Source organism: Molothrus ater, chromosome 2, assembly GCF_012460135.2.
Source record: "Molothrus ater isolate BHLD 08-10-18 breed brown headed cowbird chromosome 2, BPBGC_Mater_1.1, whole genome shotgun sequence".
NCBI classification, from domain to species: domain Eukaryota; kingdom Metazoa; phylum Chordata; class Aves; order Passeriformes; family Icteridae; genus Molothrus; species Molothrus ater.
The window spans coordinates 94,798,847-94,821,142 of NC_050479.2; the positions used below are offsets into that span (position 1 = coordinate 94,798,847).

A 22,296-nucleotide genomic window follows, 5' to 3' on the forward strand; every position below is an offset into this window, starting at 1 on the left:
AAGCAAAAGAAAGTCCTCATAGAAGTTCTTCAGCACATCTATGATTGGACAGGATAGACAGCAAAGCTAATGTGGAAATCTGTTAATTTCCTCTGCAGTCATGTACTGCGTGTATTTTCCTTGGCATCATTAGACTTGTGCAGATGAGATGAGTGATATTTTGCCTCTGTGTGGTTCCAAATTATTACCAAACCAAGAAAATTGAGGAAGTTTAAATTTTTAATTGATTTACCCCAAATCAAATGCTTGGCTTCAGCACGGTAGTGTCACTACTTTTTAAAGTCTTCGTAATGAAACTAGATGAAACACTGAAATTAAAACCTCATTTTTATTTAGAGTCTGTTTAAAATGTCATCATGAAACAAGGTAATTTTTAATGACATTTTTCCTTTGTCATGATAAATAAACCAGCAGGCTTGACACTAATTTAAGTGGAAAATGTTACCCACCCTTACTCCACAGAACTCCAGTTTTGTGATTCTTGTGAGAGGTACAGTCACCTTACCTCCCAGTGAATGTAGGGTGTGATATTTTGGGAAAGGCTGAGAATTTTTGCCCTCGTGTTAATATGAGCACGAACATTCAGCATTCTCCCCTACCTCCAGGGCGAATCATTTGCCACAAAATACAAACTGAATGCATATTAGCAAAACCACTACTAATGTTTATCAGTGCATTTGAAAACTTATAAAAAAACAAACTAAGAAAATAAGATAGAAAGAAAGGAAAGGTTTTTTTCTTTGAAACATTAATTTCAAGGAAAGTAGAAGGTGCACCTTCACCTCCAGACAGTATAACTGAGATCAAATCCAGTGTGTTATCACAGACATGTAACAGCATCCCTATCAATAAGCAAAATCTTGGAAAACAGTTAAAGTAGTATTAAGGTCTTGGATATTTTTAGGTGTCACCCATCAACTACAATTAACTGGTGTTTTACACTGAGGATGCTCAGCACACTGAAGCCAGCGTGAATCAGCTAAAGACCAGGTGTTGCCAGCAAAACTGTGCCAGTTTATGTCAGCTCAATAGAATGGTGTCATTTAGACCATGAAGGGAGAGCAAAGGACATGACCCTGCCTTTACCCTTGTCTCTGTAGGTATTTTTGTACCTTTTCTCTTTTTTTTCCACTGCTTGTGCACATTCATAGGAAATAGATATTAGTCTAATTTTAGCACAATAGTAAACAACCTGGTCTCTTTAAAAACTACAAATTAGCAAACAGTCATGCCCATATGATGTTTGAGGAAAGAATATACTGACATACATGAGGACCTGAAAGAGAAACTGGTTGGAAAGTGAAGAAAAATTGGATTTCACTGAGAAACTCCCAGAAAGCAATATAAACAAGGAAAGGGGAAAGACAAGGCAGAAATAATGAGATTTAAAATAATAATTTGTAAACACCAGAGTTGTTATTGAAACTGATGGAGAAACATACCTTTTTATCCAGACAGTGTCCATTTGGTGGGAGGAAAGAAAAAGCTGAGGTCGGCGAACAGCAGAGAGCTGGGATGCGTGAAGGAAAGAGTTAAGGCTGGAGTCACCCTCTCTGAAGTGCTCTGTGATGCTGTGCAGTGTTTCAACCCCCAGAGCCTTCCTCCTCCTCCCTCCCTGTGTCAGAGTGGGGAGGAGGCGGGTTCTGCTGAGCTGTTAAACCCTGAGTGAAGTTTCCCTCATTCCCAGTGGCCACCGTTGTCCGAGGCTGGTTTAGAGCAGGGCTGGGGTTGCTCTGACATTCCTGGGACCGCTGCCAGCCAAGAAGAAAAAAAGACGAGTGTTTTACAATTTGCTTTTGTCAAAGCGTGGAGAAAAGGGAAAGGGAAGCGTCCGTTGTTGGTTTTTTTCAGCATCACATTCCTGTGTTTTCCTTCAGCCTGGAAAATATATTAGTGCTGGTGCTTTCTTCTCTGGAAACAAAGGAGCTAAACGGGACTGAGGAAGCAAGGAGTGGGAAGGAGGTTTGGGAAGTTTAAAAGCGAGGGACTCGGAGCAACCAGAAGTTCTCTTTTCTTAAATGAAGTCCCTGCCCGTGTGGGTAACCGGTACAGCAAAAATACAGACCTGCAGGTAAATGGAGAAGCAGAGATCACAAAGGAAATTTCCGCTAACCTCATCCCGCCTGTCAAGAAGGTGAAGAAGAAAGTTAAAAGACACACAACAGGCTCTGCGACCTGTTGGGCTGCGCAAAGATAAATCACTGAACAACAGTAAAGCTGTATGGCATTGGTCTCCTTTTAAAGGAAAACGACGTGAGAACTCGTCTCTGGCAGGGGAACTTCCCTGAGAGTGTAAGTTTCAAGTCAAATTCTTGTCTTTCTGCTCTCTGTACGGGACCCTTCCTCTGTGTGTCTTTGCATGTGTGTACAGTGAGAGTGTGAGAGGAACAGGGAGAGTGAGAGAGAGAGAAGGATGCAGATCCCAGTGTCGTTTTAGATAGACAGTATCGTGTTACAGAAGGATGATCTCATTTTTTTCCTAAAGAGATCCATTCTGTGTTTTTCCCCAAAAAACCTGTAAAACTTACAAAGCCACTAGGACAGGACTGAGGTGTAATCAAGCACTTATAAATCACACTAAATAACCAGCCTGTGCTTTGCAGTTTTAATCACTTGTGCAAGACATCATCATACTGTTAACATCTAATTTTTCTCCTTCCCCCCCCCCCCCCAACACAGATTGCACAATGAACTGGAGGCCAGCTCTCAGCTTAGCCCTGCTGTGGGCAGCATGGTTAGTGTGTGGCTCTGAGAAGACAGAGAGGCTAGTGGAAAGGGGGAGCCATGGAGTTAGGAAAGTGCCCCTGGCTTACAGGGCTTCAAGCAGCCTTCTGAGAGGGTCTGGAGCATACCTGAAGAATTCAAGCCCAAATCCTCGACACCCTGTTACCAAGAGGGATTCTTCAGTGCCTCCAAAGCCACCCACCAATCTCCTGCAAGGGGAAGCACGCTCCCAGGCCAGGGGCACAGGGACCAGAGTGAGATTGGTACAGAAACTCACAGCTGCCGCCAAATACCCCAAGTCTGAGATGATTAAGGATGAAGGGATATCCTCTACCACCCAGTCACGAGGGGTACGTTTCACCTCAGGGTCAAGTTCTCCCAATGTCCTGGCCAGCTTTGCAGGGAAAAATCGGGTGTGGGTCATTTCTGCCCCCCATGCCTCTGAGGGCTACTATCGGCTCATGATGAGCCTGCTGAAAAATGATGTTTACTGTGAATTGGCTGAGAGGCACATCCAGCAGATTGTGTTATTCCATGAAGAAGGGGAAGAAGGGGGAAAAGTTAGAAGGATAACCAATGAAGGAAAAATCCTGGAACAGCCACTGGATCCTGCCCTCATCCCTAAGCTCATGAGCTTTCTGAAACTGGAGAAAGGGAAATTTGGCATGGTACTGTTGAAGAAAACCTTGCAAGTGGAGGAAAGGTATCCATATCCAGTCAGGCTAGAGGCCATGTATGAAGTCATTGATCAGAACCCCATCAGAAAAATTGAGAAGATAAGGCAGAAGGGTTTCATCCAGACATGCAAAGCAGCTGGGGTGGAGGGGCAAGTGGTTGAGGAAGGCAATAATGGGGGCACCATGAAGCCTACCCCTGGCAGTGAACATGTCCAGGTGTCAGCAAGGAAGGAGGATCCGAGGAAGACCAATAATCAGCCAACAAGGACCAAAACAGTGAGGAAACCAATGACAACCACAGTGGCCACTCCCCTGCCCACAGTAAAGACCACTACCCTCCCTCCCACCACCACAACTACTCGTGCTACCACCCACGCAGTGACAACAGCCAGCTGGTCTACAACAACAACTACACCCCTCCCCAGCACACAGAGGACCTGGACCATGAAGTCACATTCCACCACAGAGTACCACAGGCTGCCAGTAGCCCCTGATGCCACCACACCACGAGTCACAGCCTCTGAGCACTTCTACTCTCCTGTGTGGAAAACAAACCGCAGGGACCGTCAGCGTGGCCCCCAAGAGAAACAACTGGCAGCCACACGGAAGCCAAACAAGGCTCCCCGCTACGACAGCTTCACAGAACTCCCAACACCTCCCTCAGTGCACTATACAAAGGCAAGTGTGGGTAGATTTAAAGATAATAGAACTGATAGAAAGGACTTTAACCACAGGGACCTGAATGTCACACCTGGGCAACACAAACCAACTAAGACTAAACCACCAAAAAAGAAGACTCAAGAAAAGATACTCAGTAATGAGTATGAAGATAAATATGACCCGAGCAAGCCTGCTAGTTCCCATTTAGAGGAACAGTTTGCAGCAGGAAATATTCCCCAAAAGAAAGGAAAAGAATCAAAGAAGCATGACCGAATGGATAAACCTGAGAAGAAGAAGAAGAAGGACAGACCTGACAAGCAGCAGAAGAGTGAGAAGCAGTCCAAGAAGGTCAAAGCTGAAAAAAAGAGCAAGCAGGACAAAGACCGCAGTAAGAAGAAGAAAGGAAGCAGGACTGAGAATGAGGATTTCCCCAAGTCCAACAAGAAGATTTTCCTACAGCCTCCCAGGAAATCAGCAACTAACCTCCTGGAATATTTTGAAGGCAAGAGGAGACTGATTGTAAGTAATTCATTAATCTGAATTTTATTACCTAAATAAAGTCTTATCTCCCTCGTAGTAGGAGTATGTGGAACTATAAGCTTATAGTGGGTTTCTATTACTCTTTTCTGGTGCTTTTGTCTTAAGAGGTAAAATTTGTAGACCTAAATTATTGTTTTCAAAAGCCTTCTATTGGAAATCTTACATGCAGTATAAGAATCAGAATCTCAGAACCCAGAGATTAGGATAAAATCTGTTCCCAGCCACTTCCATGAGCCACCATATAGCCAACAGATTATCTTGCTTCCAGTGGATATGTAGGTGTCAGGATCAGTATCATTAAGATCAATAAAATGAGGTTCCAGTGTGGATTACATCCATTCATCACCTTGGGGTACTTGCCATAGTTACCACGTTTCAGTGCTCTGTATGTCCTGCCAGCTGGCACACCTGCTTTGTATTGGTGCTGGTGTCCCAAAGCTGGAAGCAAGCCATGTGGCTTGGCAATACTAGTGTACATCTGACTGAGGATATGCACAAAGGCATGTGATCAGGTGCCCGGAGGGATGGGGAATTTGGGATTACGATCTGATGGGAATTTGGCATTCAGATCTCCTAGACATCTTCAGAGATCCTGTGCAAACTTTATTTTGGTTAGGGTTTTTCTCCTGCTGTTTGTATTAAACTGAAACATTCCAGTAAGTTTTCAAGCCTGAGAACTTCAGCATGGTCTGGAGTTACTTGTCCCCAGGTTTTATAGCACTGTATGTTTTTCCAACTACTTATAAAAACCACTTCACCTGGGACAGGAAACAGTTTTAGTCGTAGTACAAATGTTTTTTCTGGCAGATGACACAAATCCTGAAGGGTACACTTTGGAAAACATTTATTTAAAAATGTTATTGTGGGAGCTGGTTTCTTGCAATTATCCTGCTACAAGCTGGTCTGTTTCACAGTTCTTGTCCAATAATCATTGTCACAAATGCCTTTGATTTTCATGCTCCAAGTTCCAGTACAAATAGCTGAGGTGCCAAGCTAAGATGCCAAGTTAAGATTTCAACCGTTGGAATGTAATGAATCATTCTGCTGATGATTCATGGGCCTGAAAACAAGGCAACTTTCTTCTCCCCATCTCCATTCTTCAAGGTGTAGGGAATGTGCAGAGCTAGCACTAGAAGTTGAAAAAAGCCATATATTTGAAAAAATTCAACTTGACCAAATTTTACAAATAATGCCTATTAGTTACTTGTTAACTAATATTTAGCCAAAACAAAAGCTCAGAGAGAGAAACTATAGAAGTTTCTCTCTGTAGAAGTTGGGATCCTTGAAATTTGATCTCAGTGTTGTGGTTCCCAAGAATATAGGTATCAGGACAAATATAAACAAAGTTGAAAATAAAAGAGCCAAAAGTAAATCTCACAGATGTCAGACCACCACAGTCCTGGCAACTTAAAGGATTGTCTGAAATGTGAACCTTCTGATACTGGGCCACCTCACAGCTGGATATCTGAGAAAAGAGTTGCACAATCTCAGGTTATCAGGCTAGAACTCAATGAAGACAAATGATTATGCCATGCTGCACCTCACTTTTCCTGAATCTAATAACATCCTCAACCTGCTTACTCTGAAGCTCCCTGAAGAATAGGTTTGGTTTGGTTATTAGTAAAAACAACGGCTGAACTCTATTTTCTCATTGCCATGTGGAAAATAAAGAACTTCTCAAGTTTCTTTGAATCCCCATGCGTGCCTATTTGCATTCCTTCCAATCAAACTCTTCAGTTCCCTTAGGGGAACAGTCCTTAGAATTAACTCTGAAATTCATGAGTCTTTAAACTCCCTCTCTAGAAAATTAGCCCACATTTCTGCAGAAGCAGCTCTACCCAAGTTGATCCCCATTGCTTTGCTGTGCTTTTGTCTTTCAGACTGGCTTCCAAGGACATTGTTTCAGTGCTTTTCCAAACATCTTTTAAGAGGACATAGGGTTTTAAGCTCTACGTCATTAACAATTTCAGATTTCAGTGTGAATTTCAAACATCTGGGACTTTGAAATCTATTCTGGGTTAAGTTCAATTAATGACAAATATAGGTCCCAAGTGCAGAAATTGAAAATCCTGTATGGGTTTTTAGTCCAACAGCCTCACCTCTCTATGGTGGAGGTTTTGTTGCAGTCTTACAAATGTTTAGAAATTTTGGCCTTGCGAGTTTGGGTTTTTTGTTTATTTCTCTGTGGTGACGAAATGCAAGCTGACAGTTTTTTTGTAACACTCCATATATACCCACATGCACATATACACATATTCACACACACACACACACACACACACACATATGCACACATGCAAATGAGGAATGGGAAGATAACCAGATGACTGGAGCACCTCTCCTTTGGAAACAGGGTGAAAGAGTGGGGGTTGTTCACCCTGGAGAAGAAAAAGCTCCAGGGAGACCTTATAGGAGCCTTCCAGTACCTAAAGAGAGCTTATAAAAAAGACGGAGAGTGATAGTTGTGGATGCTCTATCCCTGTAAGTGTCCAAGGCCAGGCTGGATGGGGCTTTGAGCAAGTTGGTCTAGTGGAAGGTGTCCCTGCCCATGGCAGAAGGGTTGGAACAAGATAATCTTGAAGGTCCCTTCTCACCCAAACCATCCTGTGGTTCTGTTGATAGAGACAGTGCACATACAGCCTGGGTTAAACAGACCTGGCACAAAACTTTGGTTGGAAATTTGCTTTGTTCTACAAGGTTTGATGAAGCAGATCAGATTCAGGCTTGACTCTGCATTCCAGCTTATGACCTCCAAAAGTAGGAGGAGATAATATAAAACAATGATCTGTTTTTCATCTCAGTCCTCAAGCCCTTCTCATAATCTTTTTTTTTTTATTTGAAGCTTTTTAATAAGCATTTTAAAAGCAATGTTTTACACGCTGTAACCCTGAAACAAAATCCTCTTTCTGTCTGTCACTCTCATTCACCTTCATGTCCCAAAGCTGTAGTCATGCCAGGGGTCTTTGCATAAATGAGAGGTAGATTTTATAAGCCTAGAAATGTTTTTACAATGATGAACTAGATTTGTAATGAGTGTACAGTAAAAATTAGCCTTCAGGCCCAACAAACTTCAGAAGGCAGCCAGAAAATTATTGCTCCTGTTACACGTTAAAGCATAAATTTATAATTGAAGGATTTTGGTGATTATTTGTGACCTTAAATCATAAAACTTGAGTCTATATTCCAGCTCCCTTTGTATTTGGGGGATCAGTGGCAGGTGTTTGATTGCAGTTCACTGCTGCCAGTTAGAACGATTACATTGCTAGAGTTGCATTATTCCTAGGAATCTTCTGCTGGAAATACTGTGTAGGATCACTGAATGTTGTTATGGACACCCCTTCCATGGAATATTTTCATTTCGGTCACTGATGAAGGATCTGAGTTGTATGCTCTAAAGTTTTTAAAAATTAAATCTTTGCAATCCTTAGAAGGCTTTGAAGTAAGTACTGTAGAATGTAGAGCTTTTTACACTTCTGTTGTTGTAATTGTTCGTCTTCCTTTTTGCCCACAGCTGTGCCTTTGTGCAAGTGTAAGTCCCAGGAGACATCAAAGTAGCTTAGAACAAATAAAAGGAAAAGCAGTTATTTTCAGATGAAGTCAGAGTGGCCTTAGCAAGAACTCAAGGTCTTCCTAGATGACCATCAATTACATGAGTACTCATGTAGCCCTAATTGTACTCACCCCTTGGCAGTCAAAATAGGCACGGGAGCCCTGCCTGGACTGTGGGATGAGGGCAGAGCAGCTGCCCTGTGAGTGAGTCAGAGCACCACTGAAGGCTGTGAGGGAGACTTGGTGGGCCTAGCAGAGCAAGGGATAAAAGGAGAGTATGTGGCTTTTTGTAAAATATCATGATATTTCCTCTACCAGCATTGTGGTAGAAGCAGCAGAGGAGCTGGTGCAACCAGCTGTACCTGCTTCTGAAAGTTTTCCTGTAGCTGACTGAATGTCCTTGGGTCAGGCCTGGGCATGAGGGTACACTCCAAACAGAAATAAATAACAGCTTTATGGGAAAGAAAGCCCACTTTGCAGACAGCCACTGGTTCTCCCTCAGCAAAATAATCACCTGCTTCATTCCTTATACTAAACAAACTCTTTTGTCTCTGCCACCAACCAGCTGATCACAACCCCCAAGGCGGATAACACCATGTACGTACAGCAGCGAGACGAGTATCTGGAGAGCTTCTGCAAGATGGCAACCAGGAAGATCTCAGTCATCACAATTTTCGGCACCATGAACAACAGCAGCATGAAAATTGACCACTTCCAGCTAGGTTTTTTTCTTTTAATACTTTCTTTCCATCTCATGGGCACAATACAGACAGCAATGGGAAAAATCACCCCAGCTTTTGACCCCCAGGGTCAAAATCTAAGATTATGCAGGACCTGAAAAGTAGTTCATCTAGACATATTTAGTGCCACTTTCTTCACATTCAGATTTTCCATGTAGACAGGTGACACTGGGCATGCATCTCTCTTAGGTAGCTTTGAAACAACTGCTGTCAGTGTTCATGTCCTGGGGAAGTACCCATCAAACCAGTGAAAACCTGTCCTTTTGTAACAACAGCGGCTGGACAAAGACTTCAGGTTGCAGTCCAGCAAAGCACTTAAGCTTAGGTATCTCTTGAATCATTGAATCATCTCATTTCTGTCTGAATCTAAAGGTTAACACCACTGTGAGTGCTTTGCTGGATGAAGCCAAAGAAATACAAATATTCTACAATTCTATACTCCAAATAGAATAAAAGCCTCTAATTTTGCTTACAAGTCCACCACATCTTTCCCCTCAAAGTTCATCTGGTTTTACCAAACTTTGGGAAAAAATGTGTGATGGAACAGAAAGCTCAGGACCTGACCAGCTGCAGTGTGTTTCAGGTCTGGCACATAAATGGCCAGAAGATCACAGATTTATGTCTGGCCTCCAGCTGTGCCTCTGCTACTCTTAGAGGAAAAGGATCTAGCCTTGTGTCACTGAGTGACAGTGAGTCACAAATCCTGCCAGACTGTCTATTTGTGCACCTCCTTGACAAATCTGGAGCAGTGCAGGATCTTCCACATCAGGCCAAGGTTACTCAAGGTCATGTTTTGTGTACCTAGATCCCTCTGCTTGTCAGTGGACTGTTTAGGATTATAGTTAGCTCTAGTCTGGCTAATATTCAGACATTCACTCTGACATAGACCATATTCTTTCAGCCTGTTCCAAACTTAACCTACATCCAAACTTTCCCCAAACCACATAAGAGTATATAACAGCTGAGTTCTCATATGAAGAATTAAATTGTTGAAGAAAAACAGGAGATTTAGAAGGGTATAGGTTAAACCTTACATGAAGTTCACCTTACAATTTTGTCCAAAACACCAAATCCTGAGCTTTATAGCAATAAATGCAATACGAATAAATAATACAAATATCTTTCTGTCCTACCTCCCTTTCTCCTCCACCCTTCCTGTTTGTATGGTCTCTTCAAGGCTCATTCTGTGTGAGCATCAGAGGCAGCAAAAGCTCCTAAGAAACATTTTGTACGCAGTATGTTTCTGTAGTGAGAAGCTTGAGCACCCAGCATGATGAGGTCTACTAGGAGTGCTGCATCTTGGGACTGAAATACAAAAGACAATAACAGAAAAGTCAACAGAAAAGACTTTTCACTTGAAATTTCAAACACATGGTGGTCAATGAAAGAACCTCAGTGACACTGGTTGAGATTAGCTCACACTGATACCAGAGAATATTTCTCACTTTCCCACTGGAATGACACAAAAGCTGAGTGTCACTGCAGAGGTCCTCTCTTCAGACCAAGGTAGCAAATGTGCTTTCTTTTCCCCGTGAGAAACAGGGCTTTAATCAACTAAACATCAGCCCCTGGCTACCAATCCTACAATCAAAGCAAGCATCTAATCTATCAGGCCACTGCACTGCTAAAACAACCTGCTGGCCTTCTTTGTAACCTCGTTGGAATTATTTCTAGAGATAAATCATCTTCCCAGGCTGTCTAGCTGCCAAAGATGTATGGAGAAATGTTTCTCCATTCTTTCAGAGAAAAAGCAAAGAGAGTAAGGACTTTGCAGGTAGCAGCATGGTCTCAGCTCTGGTGGATCTTCATGCAAATCCCAGATGTCCTCTATGAGGAGGGTGTCAGGGACAAGCAGTGACTTGGAAGGAAAGAAGCAATTAGATTAACTTCCTTTTTCTCTACAGAAATAATTTCCAAGTTTGAAAGACAGGTCAGCCTTTGTGGTATTATTTTTTCCTTGATACAGAATTTTGTGTATCACTCTGTAATTTAATATTCTTCTTCTCATTGTAAGTTTTGAAAGAAAATCACCTAAAAAGAAAATTCTAAAGAGCTAATAAACTTCATATTGGTACCTAGAGTTTAAAGCAGAAAGGTGCCATAGGTCAGTTGGTCTAAGTTACTCCTGTACCTTAGCTGTTTTCCATCACATTTCACAATAACAACTTTTGCATTTTTCCATCTCCATCTAGGCCAATGAGATAGTCTTTGCTTTTAAACATGAACTTTTAGTCTATCTTTTAATGGTCATACTTCCCATTAGTAATACATAAATCTAGCACATTTAGATATATTTATGAAGTGGATAACCAATTAGCGCATCTTGCAATCCATCCAATGAAAAGCTAATAGCATTGCTTGTTAATTCTTCATAAAACTTTGAACTGAGGTACATATAACAATGAAAACTCATATAAATTAGATATATAGCATGATAAGTATAACCAAATTTTAATATTTTCTGGCTTGGGGTGTTTTTTTTTAAGCAGTGGGCTCAAGATGTGAAATCTCAAGATCAGATTCTAATTCAGACATTTTCCCAAAATTTTAATTCAGAAATTTCATTCAGTCTATACACAGGATGGATCTACTGCAAAATTTGAATCAGATCAGTATGCTCCTTAAAAGCCCTGTATGTTTAGAAAACTATTTTAAATGCTTTGCTGTATAATGACTAAAATCTTTCTTGTTGCTGTGGATCAATTAATCACATCTCTATTTGCTGACAAATAATTATGGACCAAGGGACTGAAAAGTTGTACGTCTGGATTCCATCTCTTGGAATCTTGGACACCTGCTGTGTCTCTGACTTCAGGCAGGTTACTTAAGCCATGGCTGAGATTTCTAAGTGAGGAGATGAATATAATCTTCACAGTGGTGTCACAGGGCATAGACAGGTTTGCAAGCTCTTGGTGCTAGTAGCTAGTAGTAGCAGAGGTAACATTTCACTTGGTGTGTGGTTTAGCCTGCCCTTAGCTTTCCAGGCTTACAGTTATGGAGGCTTGTTTCAGCACTGTTGCAGTTGTATAGAGCTGTGCTGGATGCTACAGCTGAAGCTGTGCTGATGACACGGAGACTTTCAGGACTTCACTGCAATGCACCCTGGTTGCACAGGATGTAAGGGACCTTAGTAGCTCCACAGGCTTGTCTTCAAATCTCTGTCTTCAGAAATCTTTTCCTCATTGTTTCAGAATGTTTTCTTAGAGTAGACCACTGAGTAGGTACAAGTCATAATCAAAACTAATTTTTTGCTTATCGGGCTGCTAGAATCAGCAAGCAGAAGGAGGAAGGAGTGCCAAAGTGGGATATCTCGAGAGGTATGCTGCCAGCACTGCAGCATTCAAGACATGCTGAACAGTTTCTGGTTTCTTATAGTCACTGCATGTAAATTTTTAAGACTGGTAAGGTTAACTCTACTGTCCTGGCCTACCTCAAGCTGTTCTAGCTATATTTTACTGACCCAAAACACCTATGCTGTTTCATTTGCACATGGTGCACATGGCAAGAATTTTTATTTTCAATTACAGAAGTGGCTACATTTCAGGAGCTCATGAAATGATTAGTACATGCATATACGTGTATGAGCATATTGAAAAAATCTCAAAGATCTTTCCAGGAAAAAGCAAGATTTCTCAAAAGAATGTACAAATGATAAATATTGAAGTGCATGAGTCCTAGGATCATCTGATTTTCAAAGACTATTGGGATGGAAAACTAGACAGTTAAAAGTCATATGAATGAGAAGTTCACACACATGGTTTATAATACACTGAATATGCAGCAGGAAGAGAGCTTCTGAGAAATGAATTCTCGCTTTTCTTTTAAGGCAAAATTAAAGGCAGAGTGCTGTGTGATTCCATTACTATTTTTATTTCTCCTTTGCCTCACATTAAGATAATGAAAAGCCCATGAAAGTGATAGAAGATGAAGATCTTGTGGACCAGCAGCTCATCAGTGAGTTGAGGAAAGAGTATGGGATGACCTACAATGATTTCTTCATGGTGTTGACAGACACTGACATGAAGGTCAAGGTGAGGGTTTCAACTCTTTGAACTCAGCTCTTTTGAAAGAAAATGCATTGGAAACATATGAAAAAACAATTGAAAAATTTAGGAAATTACACTTCACTTGCCTGTGAGGCACATAGATACTGATGCAGGACCTGGTTATTGCTCAAGGACAAGCAAAAGAACAAACAGTAAGCAAAATTTTCAGAACTTAGGTCGCTATCTTCATTTTCTGCACTTAGGGGATCTCAGGAATTGTGTATTTCTGCTGGAATGATGAGGTACAGAACCTCCTCACACCTGACAGGGTTCTAATGTGGTACCTGGCATTCTAAAACACACAGTTTGGCTGCTCAACAGGATGACAGCACATTACATAGGAACAATCCTCTAGCTGAATGGTCGTACAAAAGGATATAACAACTGCAATGTCCTGGCTTTATCACTTTAGACAAATACTGAAAATATAACTCTTCCAAAGGGCAGTCTGACTGCAAAAACAATTATATTTCCCTAGTTTCTGATCTGTTTTAGGCCCTGTTGCCTGTGTTCAAATTAGAATACTTGTATCTCCAAATATCCTACAGTGCTGTGATACATGCAGAAAGGCTGCTAATATGAGCATCTTCATACCCACCTGTCTTGGTTTTTTTTTCTTAACAGCAATACTATGAAGTACCCATAGCAATGAAGTCTGTATTTGATTTGATTGACACCTTCCAATCACGAATTAAAGACATGGAAAGACAGAAAAAAGAGGGCATTGTCTGCAAAGAAGATAAGAAGCAATCCCTTGAGAGCTTCTTATCCAGGTATTGCCTTCTGTTCTTATTTGCTGCTAGTTCTACTAATTATCTACTAATTATTATTACCAGAAAAAATACTCATGTAACTATTTCTGGGATTTTAAAATATAGATTTCTCAGTATTTCCAATGTTAAACAAATACAGAGATGCAGCCAGAGCTGAATGTAGTCTTGTATAGAACGCTGAAAGACAGGAAGCATGCTTCCTGACAAACTACATCTTCCTTGGACACTGATTTTCAATCAGTTTCCCCATCATGACATGGAGATAATAAAACTGATTTGCATTAGAAAAGCAAATAAGGATTAATTCACAGATGTTAGCTCAATGTTTTGAATTTATGAAGCACAATGTTTATGTGTTTTGATCATCAACCATCCCAATCTCATTAATTCCATTCTAATCCCTCCCACGTAGTTCAAATCAATAATTAATTCTCTCTGACTTCTTTCTTATCCTGCTTGAGGTAACAGTTGGTCTTTGCCAGTATTAGTCATGCATATTATTAAAGGTCTTGAAGATGGTTTTTGCAAAATGTCGGAGACCTTCTGCAGAAAGACAATTTTGTTTCTGCAATCTCTACACGCATCTCTACTCTACCCTGAGACCTAAATTCCAGGCAATAAATTTATCTGGACTGCCAGCATTCAGACCCACAGAAGAGCTGTGCAGTTACAGCCCTCTCTCAATTATCACAGATAGTTGACATGAAATTAGGGCTATCCATCATTCTAGACCTTACCTGTTACAACTGCATCCTCGTCACCTACTATGAGAATGCATGGGAATACACTTAATTTAAAAATAAGCTTTAAAAATAAGCTTTAAAATAGGCTTTAAAATTAGTGAGGCAGCATGATAGATTGTGACAAGGAGGAAAGGAGCAACAAGGAAATGAATAGGTTGTTGGTTCATAAACATTTTAAAATTCAATGGCCACTTCAACAGAAAGAGAACCTTTAACAAGATCCACCCCACCCACTTCACCACCTCCTGTTTAGGTCCCAGTGATTCATCCTTGAGACCACCAAGAAAACCACAGTTTGGAAACAGCTGATCAGCACAAGAAAGATCTTGTCTACTAGAAAGGGACAGGCCCCAAATCCTTCTTTGCTTGGAAACAGCCCTAGTAATAAATACACATTAGAAAACTGGGCACGAAAAAGGAGAATGGTGCATCTATAAACAGAACTGCTGCTGCACAGAATGCATTTGTTGTCTGTGAAACAAGCATCAGGCTTTAAATATTGGGTGGACTTCTCTAGCCACATTAACTGGTCAGATTCCCAGTAAAATTAATTCCAGCCTTGTCCAATATCATGTTCCCAGTTGAACAAGAGCCCTGGCATCATCTCCCTGGTGTTACTCCTTCCAGAGCTTGTTCTTAACAAACCTGCTTGGTGTGAAAGAAGACCATGAGAGCCAGAACCAGCTTGAGTAATGCTTAAAAGCCATTAGAAGGAGGAAAACCTTAAGTTTGGGGACGAGTCTCCCTCTTAGATCTAGACACTGGCTGTGCTGCTCTCCAGGCTCACACATGAGAACAGGATGCAAAACAGGTGGAGGAGGAAGAAAGGATCCACCATGGGATGGGTCTGGCAGATTTGTCAGGAGTATTGGTCCATGACTTCTGATGTCAGAAATAGAGCAGAAATCTGTACATTAGTGTTGGTGAACTAACAGCTGTGCAGGACCAACTGAATTCATTTCTAAGATGTAGTCCCAGATGAGCACACCAAGTGCTCCTGGGGTAGGGGAATAAACAGCTTGAATAGCTTTCAACACTTTTCAGCTCTGTGTAACCATGAAACTCCAAACGAGATATTTTAAAAAAAACCACAGAACCAAAAAGAAATATAAAAGTATCTTAAAGTGACTTGCAGGTTTTCCCTAGGCAAAATATGATCCAATGGCCACATTCTCACTCATTGTTCATAGGTAACCAGGGGCTTTTCTATACAAAATAGCACAAATATTATTTTGTTCACCATTTGCAGAACAATGACACAAAATTTCCCTCCTTTTCTTCACATCACATATATGATCCTTAATACTTCTCATTCCTATTCACTTAACTGTACATGCACATTCATGTTTCTTTGCTGTTCCTCCTGAGAAAGATGAAAATTGAGGAGGTTTGCTTTTCAAGGATTTACTTTTATAGTTGTAAAAAAACACCAGTATCGATCAACAACCAGAGACATCAGCATACACTGCTCTTCTAACAACTTCTTCTCTGATTTTGAGCAAGTCCCACCTTATCTTCAGCTTCTCTTAAGTGAAGCAGAATTGACTCTTTGCATTAGCCTTCATTTTGAGATCTTCACATGGTACAGCAAAAAAGCAGGCTATTATTATGACAGAGTAACATCTGCATCCATTTAAAAGATCATTTCCTGCTGTAAAAATAACTCTGCAGCTTTGCAAATTCCTATAAATCTGATTTATTTAGGTTAAGTGAAGAAGTATCTATATTTAAAAAACAAGTTGTTGAGAGAATATTAAAAACCTCTAGAGTTAGAATTTTTAAAAATTTCAAGTGTCCCTATGGCACTGCCTTTCCTTGACAGGAAAGAAAGGAGATCCTTATGCAAAATCTTGGGTAGATGGTGCAGTCCCTATTAAAGAAAGATTCCAAGATCTATCTTACTGCCCCATGCATGCCCTATACAGCCATGGGCTGACACAACCACACACTTACAAACAAGCTCAGATTTAGAGCCATGTTGAAGGTATTTTGAGCAAATGTGGTGCAGGAAAGAAAAAAGAGGTCAGTGATTATTTACACAGAAGTATGAGTTATGTCTGAAATGAAGATCCACCCTAATTCTCAGACAGCTCTTGGACTGCAAAATAACTGTGCAGTTCCAGCAGTGGTGAATGACGTAAAAGCTAAATGCCTAGTGAGGAATTCCACAGGAATCCTTCTCTCTTGAATATACACTTCTCAGTACTGCTGGAACTACTGAAGGGCTTTGAGCAAAGATCATAAACTTTGCAGTGTTTGTTTGGTGAAGCAGCAGCACTGCAGGTGTTTCTTTGAAAGTTTTGGAGCTGTAAAGTTCAAAACAAGCTGTAAAATTCAAACAAAACTTTATCCTCTCCCAGTGATTGACAGAACTGGGAAGATTTCCCATCCAGCTGTTACTTAGAAGTTGTGAGAGATTTGACATATATCAGCCTACAGAAAACAGAAACACTGAGAGGACTTGAGTCACATGTCATGACCATGCCTGGCAACACTGTCTTTTCAGGTTCCGATGGAGAAGGCGCCTGGTGGTGATCTCTGCTCCCAGTGATGAAGATTGGGCTTATTCCCAGCAGCTTGCTGCTCTCAGTGGACAAGCCTGCAATTTTGGTGAGTCAGAAGGAATTATATTCTAGCTCCCCCAAACCGCATCCTTCCTGGTGATATCACCACGATTCTTTTGCTCAAGTTTGAACCTGGACAGTCTGAAGAGTCTGACAACTGAAAACCTTCCTCCAGATCCAAATGGAAGATTATGTTAAGTAGGTAGTACACACTAGTGGCTAAGACAGCTAGACAAAGGATTCCCTGGAATCATTTTGGAAACATTACACTCATGTACCAGAAAATACTAGCACTCCAAAGCTTCTCTTCTGGCTTGTACTTCAGGAGACTAATAGTTGTTTTGGGGCTTTTTTGTACTGCACAACTTAACAAGACAAGGAAAATGCTTTGGTAAGGGCAGGTCCTTTAAAATCCAACTGCAAACTGGGCCAGGCATCAGGGAAATGCATGGACACCAAGGTTTTTTTTCTTTTCCTTACTGCTTCATTGCCAAATCTGTAAGAATATTGATGGAATCCATTTCAATCCAATAAAGGCCCTCACAGACCCATAACTAGGTACTTAAGGTCCACCTACATAGTCAGTGGAGAGAGAAGGGCTCCTCCCAGAGACAACTAAGGGCAAGACCCAGAGGTACTCTTCTGTCTTCATGCCACAAAGTGCAGAGAGAGTTACTCCTTAAGTTCCTAGCAATGCACACAACATATGGGGTCTAGACTCAACTCCTTCAACAGAACAAAACAGGTCCCTTTGAACAAGTGCTATTTCAATGCATTTCAATTGCACCAGAAGGGAGATCTGCACAGTATGATTGTTAACTCATAATTACCTGGCTTATGTTCAGAGCATCAGCATCACCTCATTTGGAAAGTACCAAAGTAAACTGCAACATGGGCCACTGCAAAATGCTTTCTGAAGAATAAAATGTAGTCAAAACAGTTGAGTATCCCCACCCTTTGGTACCTTGAACACAATCCAGTGAGCTTCTAAAGCACTTATCAACCAAGCACTTTTAACTAAGTGGTATGTTTCCAAGCATCTTACCTCCAAGTTATAAAAGCAGTTACATCAAAGATTTTGTAGATTGTACTGACTCATGTTACATGAACAGTTCCTGCTGTCCCTAAGGTCTTTCTTCAAAGCAGAGGCAACAGTCCAAGCCTCTGTGCAGAACAAATGGAAGAAGTGAGTATCTGTCATAAGCTATTCCCTGTAGTCATTCAGAGTTTAACTGGCATAGATTATGTTGCCTCTAAATAATTTTTTGCTGTGTGTATGATAAGTAAAAGCTTTACTAGTCAAGAAAACACTGTAGGAAGATCCTGGAGTTGGAGAATGGCCTCTGCAATTTACTGGTGGTTCTGATGCTTGTATCCATATGCTACAGAATCACACCACCCACATCACCATGCTGCTGTCCTTGGAACAGCTGTATGCAACTGATATCACATTTATTCAACACATCAGCTTATCCTTATGTTTGAGACAGATTACGTGACTGGCAGGGACTGCATAGAAATCAGTAATTCTCCTGGAGGGCTGGCTGAGACTGGGCCCTAATATAGCAAGCACAGACCTGGCTGATTAAACTGAAATCTGACCAAAGATCTGGTCTGAACCAAAACCTTTATTTCCTCCACAGGTCTGCGCCACATAACAATCCTCAAATTGCTGGGAGTTGGAGAAGACATTGGAGGTGTCTTAGAGTTGTATCCAATTAATGGTAAGTGACTGTTTCCAGTTTCTTCAGTACTACCTCTGAAGGGCATTATACGGTGCTGAGTACTTCTTTGCTCTAATTCCTTTAGAGAATGAGTATGATTGTTTTCCTGTTTTGTTTCTTTTAAGAAATAAGATGACACAAAAATAAACAAAAAGCTTTCTTGACGTTTCTGGGGTAAATATTTTATAGGTTCTTCAGGAAAGAAAAGCATAAATATCTGAGGTTCACCTCACATTTTGATTTCCTGTGAAATTATTCCCCAGGACGCTCTTCTGCCAGTCTTGCTGTCAAAGACAGGAATGTCTGTGCCTGTTTACATGCTCAAGAGTTTGCAGGGCTAATAGAAAACACACTCAGCAGATTCTCCTCTAGGGATCCCTCATTTATATTCATAGAATGGCTTGGAGTGAATAGGACCTCTTAAAGATAATCTAGTTCCAACCCCCTGCCATGGGCTGAGACATCTTTCACTTCATCAGGTTCCTCAAAACCCCATCCAACCTATCCTTGAACACTTCCAGAGACAGAGCATCCATATGGGCAACCTGCTCCTGGGTCACACCACCTGTATCCTAAAAAAACCTCTTCCTTATATCTAATCTAAATTTACCCTGTTTCTGTGTAAAATTAATACCCCTTGTTCTCTCTCTGGGCCCTGGTAAAAAGTCTTTCTCCATCTTCCTTATAAGCTCTCTTTAGTACTCCACTTGCATCCCAGCATACTCTTCCAGATAGATCCTTAAGAGAGTCCTTAAGCATTGTCAAATGCTATGGGTTCCTCTGCTACCTAATCCAAACAACTGCCTCCATCGGTGGAGGAACAAAGACAGAAAGCAGCTTATTTATTCTGCGCATTAAAGCATTCTAGTCCATCTACAGCACAGGAACATTAAGTCCATGTATGAGGAAAAAATAAACAGAGGAAGCTGATGTCAGACTTCTTCCACCAACACTCTTGCAGCCTCCACTGATTTTTCACTGGAGGCTTCATGACCTTGTTTATAGTTCCTATTTGTTAAGATCAACAGATCTTTGTCTAATCTCTCCTTGAATTGATGTTGACTTCTAGCACGTGTTCTACTGGGAGAGCTTCTAGAGAGGTACCTTTTATTTGGCCCCTATACCTTTGTTTGATTCCTCTTATTTCTTGTGTGGGAAAAAAGGAGAACATTTAATCCCTATGCATCCCTGCAGTAACACTGACATTCACTCCCACCTTGCTTCTGCTTCAACGATGCTATCATTGGACCTTTGGGAGCCTTCTGAAAATTCACATAGCCTTTATCAGCCAGGCCACTCTTAACCACCTGCTTGCTGACCTCTTTCAGAGGACCTCAAGTCTGTAAGGCAAGGTGCCACTGTGTTAAGAGTCCTGTTGCCATGCCAACTATGTATATATGTGCCCACTGATCTTAGTTTACTTACTGTCTTACAGTTTCTACTCATTTACCCAACACAGACTTCACACTTAAAAGCCCGAAGTTCACCAGATTTACCCTAGAACATATACGTTAAAGAGGAAATTACATCTACCACATTCCATACTGCACATATCATGACAGTTCAAGAGTGAGGTTCTATATTCTGCAATTCTTCTATCACACTTCAATTATTTTAATTTCTTTCATTGTTACTGTTTTCCACATATGTCTTCTGCAATACATAATCTGGTGACCCAAGCTGAAAAGACATCAAAGAAATTAATGGATTTTGGGTAACAAAAAGATGTATCACACTACAGTAGCTTCAGGCTAGAGAATAAGGAAAAGTTTACTGAACTTTAAAAAGCTGTTAAAAATACATCCTTAGTACAAAGGAGAGTAATTTCATTTCAGATACAGGAAATGGATCTGAACTTGCAAATGACAAGAACCTTATATTGCCAACTCTTGGGCTGTATCTTATCTCCCGTTGCTAATTTTTTTACCTATAAATCATCATCATCATCTCCTGAACAAAACATTAATGCTGATTTTATGTGATTACTTTCTAGGAAGCTCAACTGTAGACCGAGAAGACATCCCGGCTAATTTAGTGAAAGACATTCGGAATTATTTCCAAATTAGCCCTGAATATTTCTCCATGCTTCTAGTGGGGAAAGATGGCAATGTCAAATCCTGGTATCCTTCTCCCATGTGGTCTATGGCAATTGTGTATGACCTGATTGATTCCATGCAGCTCCGGCGCCAGGAAATGACAATCCAGCAGTCACTGGGCATGCAGTGCCCCGATGATGAGTACGGTGGGTATGGCTACCACAGCTACCACCAGGGCTACCAGGAAGGCTACCAAGATGACTACCGTCACCATGGAAGTTACCACCATGGATATCCATACTGAACAGTGACTTAGCCTCTGGGTGCCCCCATGTCTGTCTTTCAATAGCTATCCAAGCAATAGGTGGCCAGTTGCAGAAAATCTTCCCAGGCCACCTAGATATCCATGCCTCATTCTTCTGCTGTTCAATCAAGGGACTTTGGTTATTTGCCTTCTCAAAAATGAAGAAGCCTTTACAGTGAAGCAATTCAAACCAGTAGCATTGAAGCTTTAAACAATAAAGACTCCTTTATACTTTTAAACCTTTATAAACAAAGGCCATCAGCAGGTGCTGTTTGTATTAAAACCAAACACAAGAATCCCACAGCCTCAGCCCATGGGCACTACAATTGTCCATCAATGTGCTTTTTACTACTTTTTCTAAGAAGGAAAAAAAAAAGTATATTTATTGGAAAGTGAGCTTTCATCATGCTTATGAAGAAAAACAAAAAAACACATTTTGGGTCTCTCCCAGAAAAGAAAAATTTAAGAAAGAAGCATGGGGCATGCTCTTTAATAATAACAACAACAGTAATAAAATCTTTTCAAAACATCATGTTTAAAAAGACAGCATCCCTTCTACAGTGCATTACCATTGTAATTAGCTGACTTTATGAATGAAAATAAGACTTATGGCTATGGCAGAACTTGTTCCAATACAATACGATGTTAAGTTCTTAACTACAAAGCTTACTGCATGGCTATTTATTCTTTCAGTTGGGGTCCCTGTTCTTCTAGGTCCTACCCACCTCACTGATAAATCCAAGTTAATGAGAGCTAAGTAGACATACCAACCAGGGTTAGCACTGTCTGAAATACAGAAATCTGAAATGCATTATTTTCATCAGAAAAAGAAATCTCATTCAAGTATATTTTTCATGAGGTGTAACTAGCTCTCTATAATAATGCTTTAATTAAACTCTTACTCCAAAATTCAAATTTTCTTTTACCTTTTCTGCTCATACCCTTGCCTACAAAAGTGATCTGGATTAAATGTTTATAAAAGTATTTGAGATTAAATTAATCTGCTAAACCATCTCTCTGTCTGCCACATTTTCAGAAATGTTTTTATTTTCACCCTTCTCATTGATGTCTTAGGGCATTGGAGCTGTAGCACCACTCTACCTTACTCAAACCAGTGTCAGGAACTGCTTGCATAGCCATGGTTTCAACCATACATAGTCATTGTTTCTAGTCATTTGGATTAGATTTCTAAATATTAAAGATGCAGCAGAAAGAT

At 40.8% G+C, this 22,296-nt stretch overlaps 1 protein-coding gene across 1 annotated transcript; it reads left to right on the plus strand.

Annotated features, from left to right (window-relative positions):
• The first annotated feature begins 1,689 nt into the window (after positions 1–1,689).
• CCDC80 (coiled-coil domain containing 80) lies at positions 1,690–22,092 on the plus strand. The gene is made up of 8 exons (XM_036387726.2): positions 1,690–2,292; positions 2,680–4,580; positions 8,716–8,872; positions 12,785–12,921; positions 13,561–13,709; positions 16,959–17,062; positions 18,660–18,740; positions 20,734–22,092. The coding sequence occupies exons 2-8, from the start codon at positions 2,688–2,690 to the stop codon at positions 21,078–21,080; spliced, it is 2,868 nt and encodes a 955-aa protein (XP_036243619.1). The 5' UTR covers positions 1,690–2,292; positions 2,680–2,687; the 3' UTR covers positions 21,081–22,092.
• The last annotated feature ends 204 nt before the right edge of the window (positions 22,093–22,296 follow it).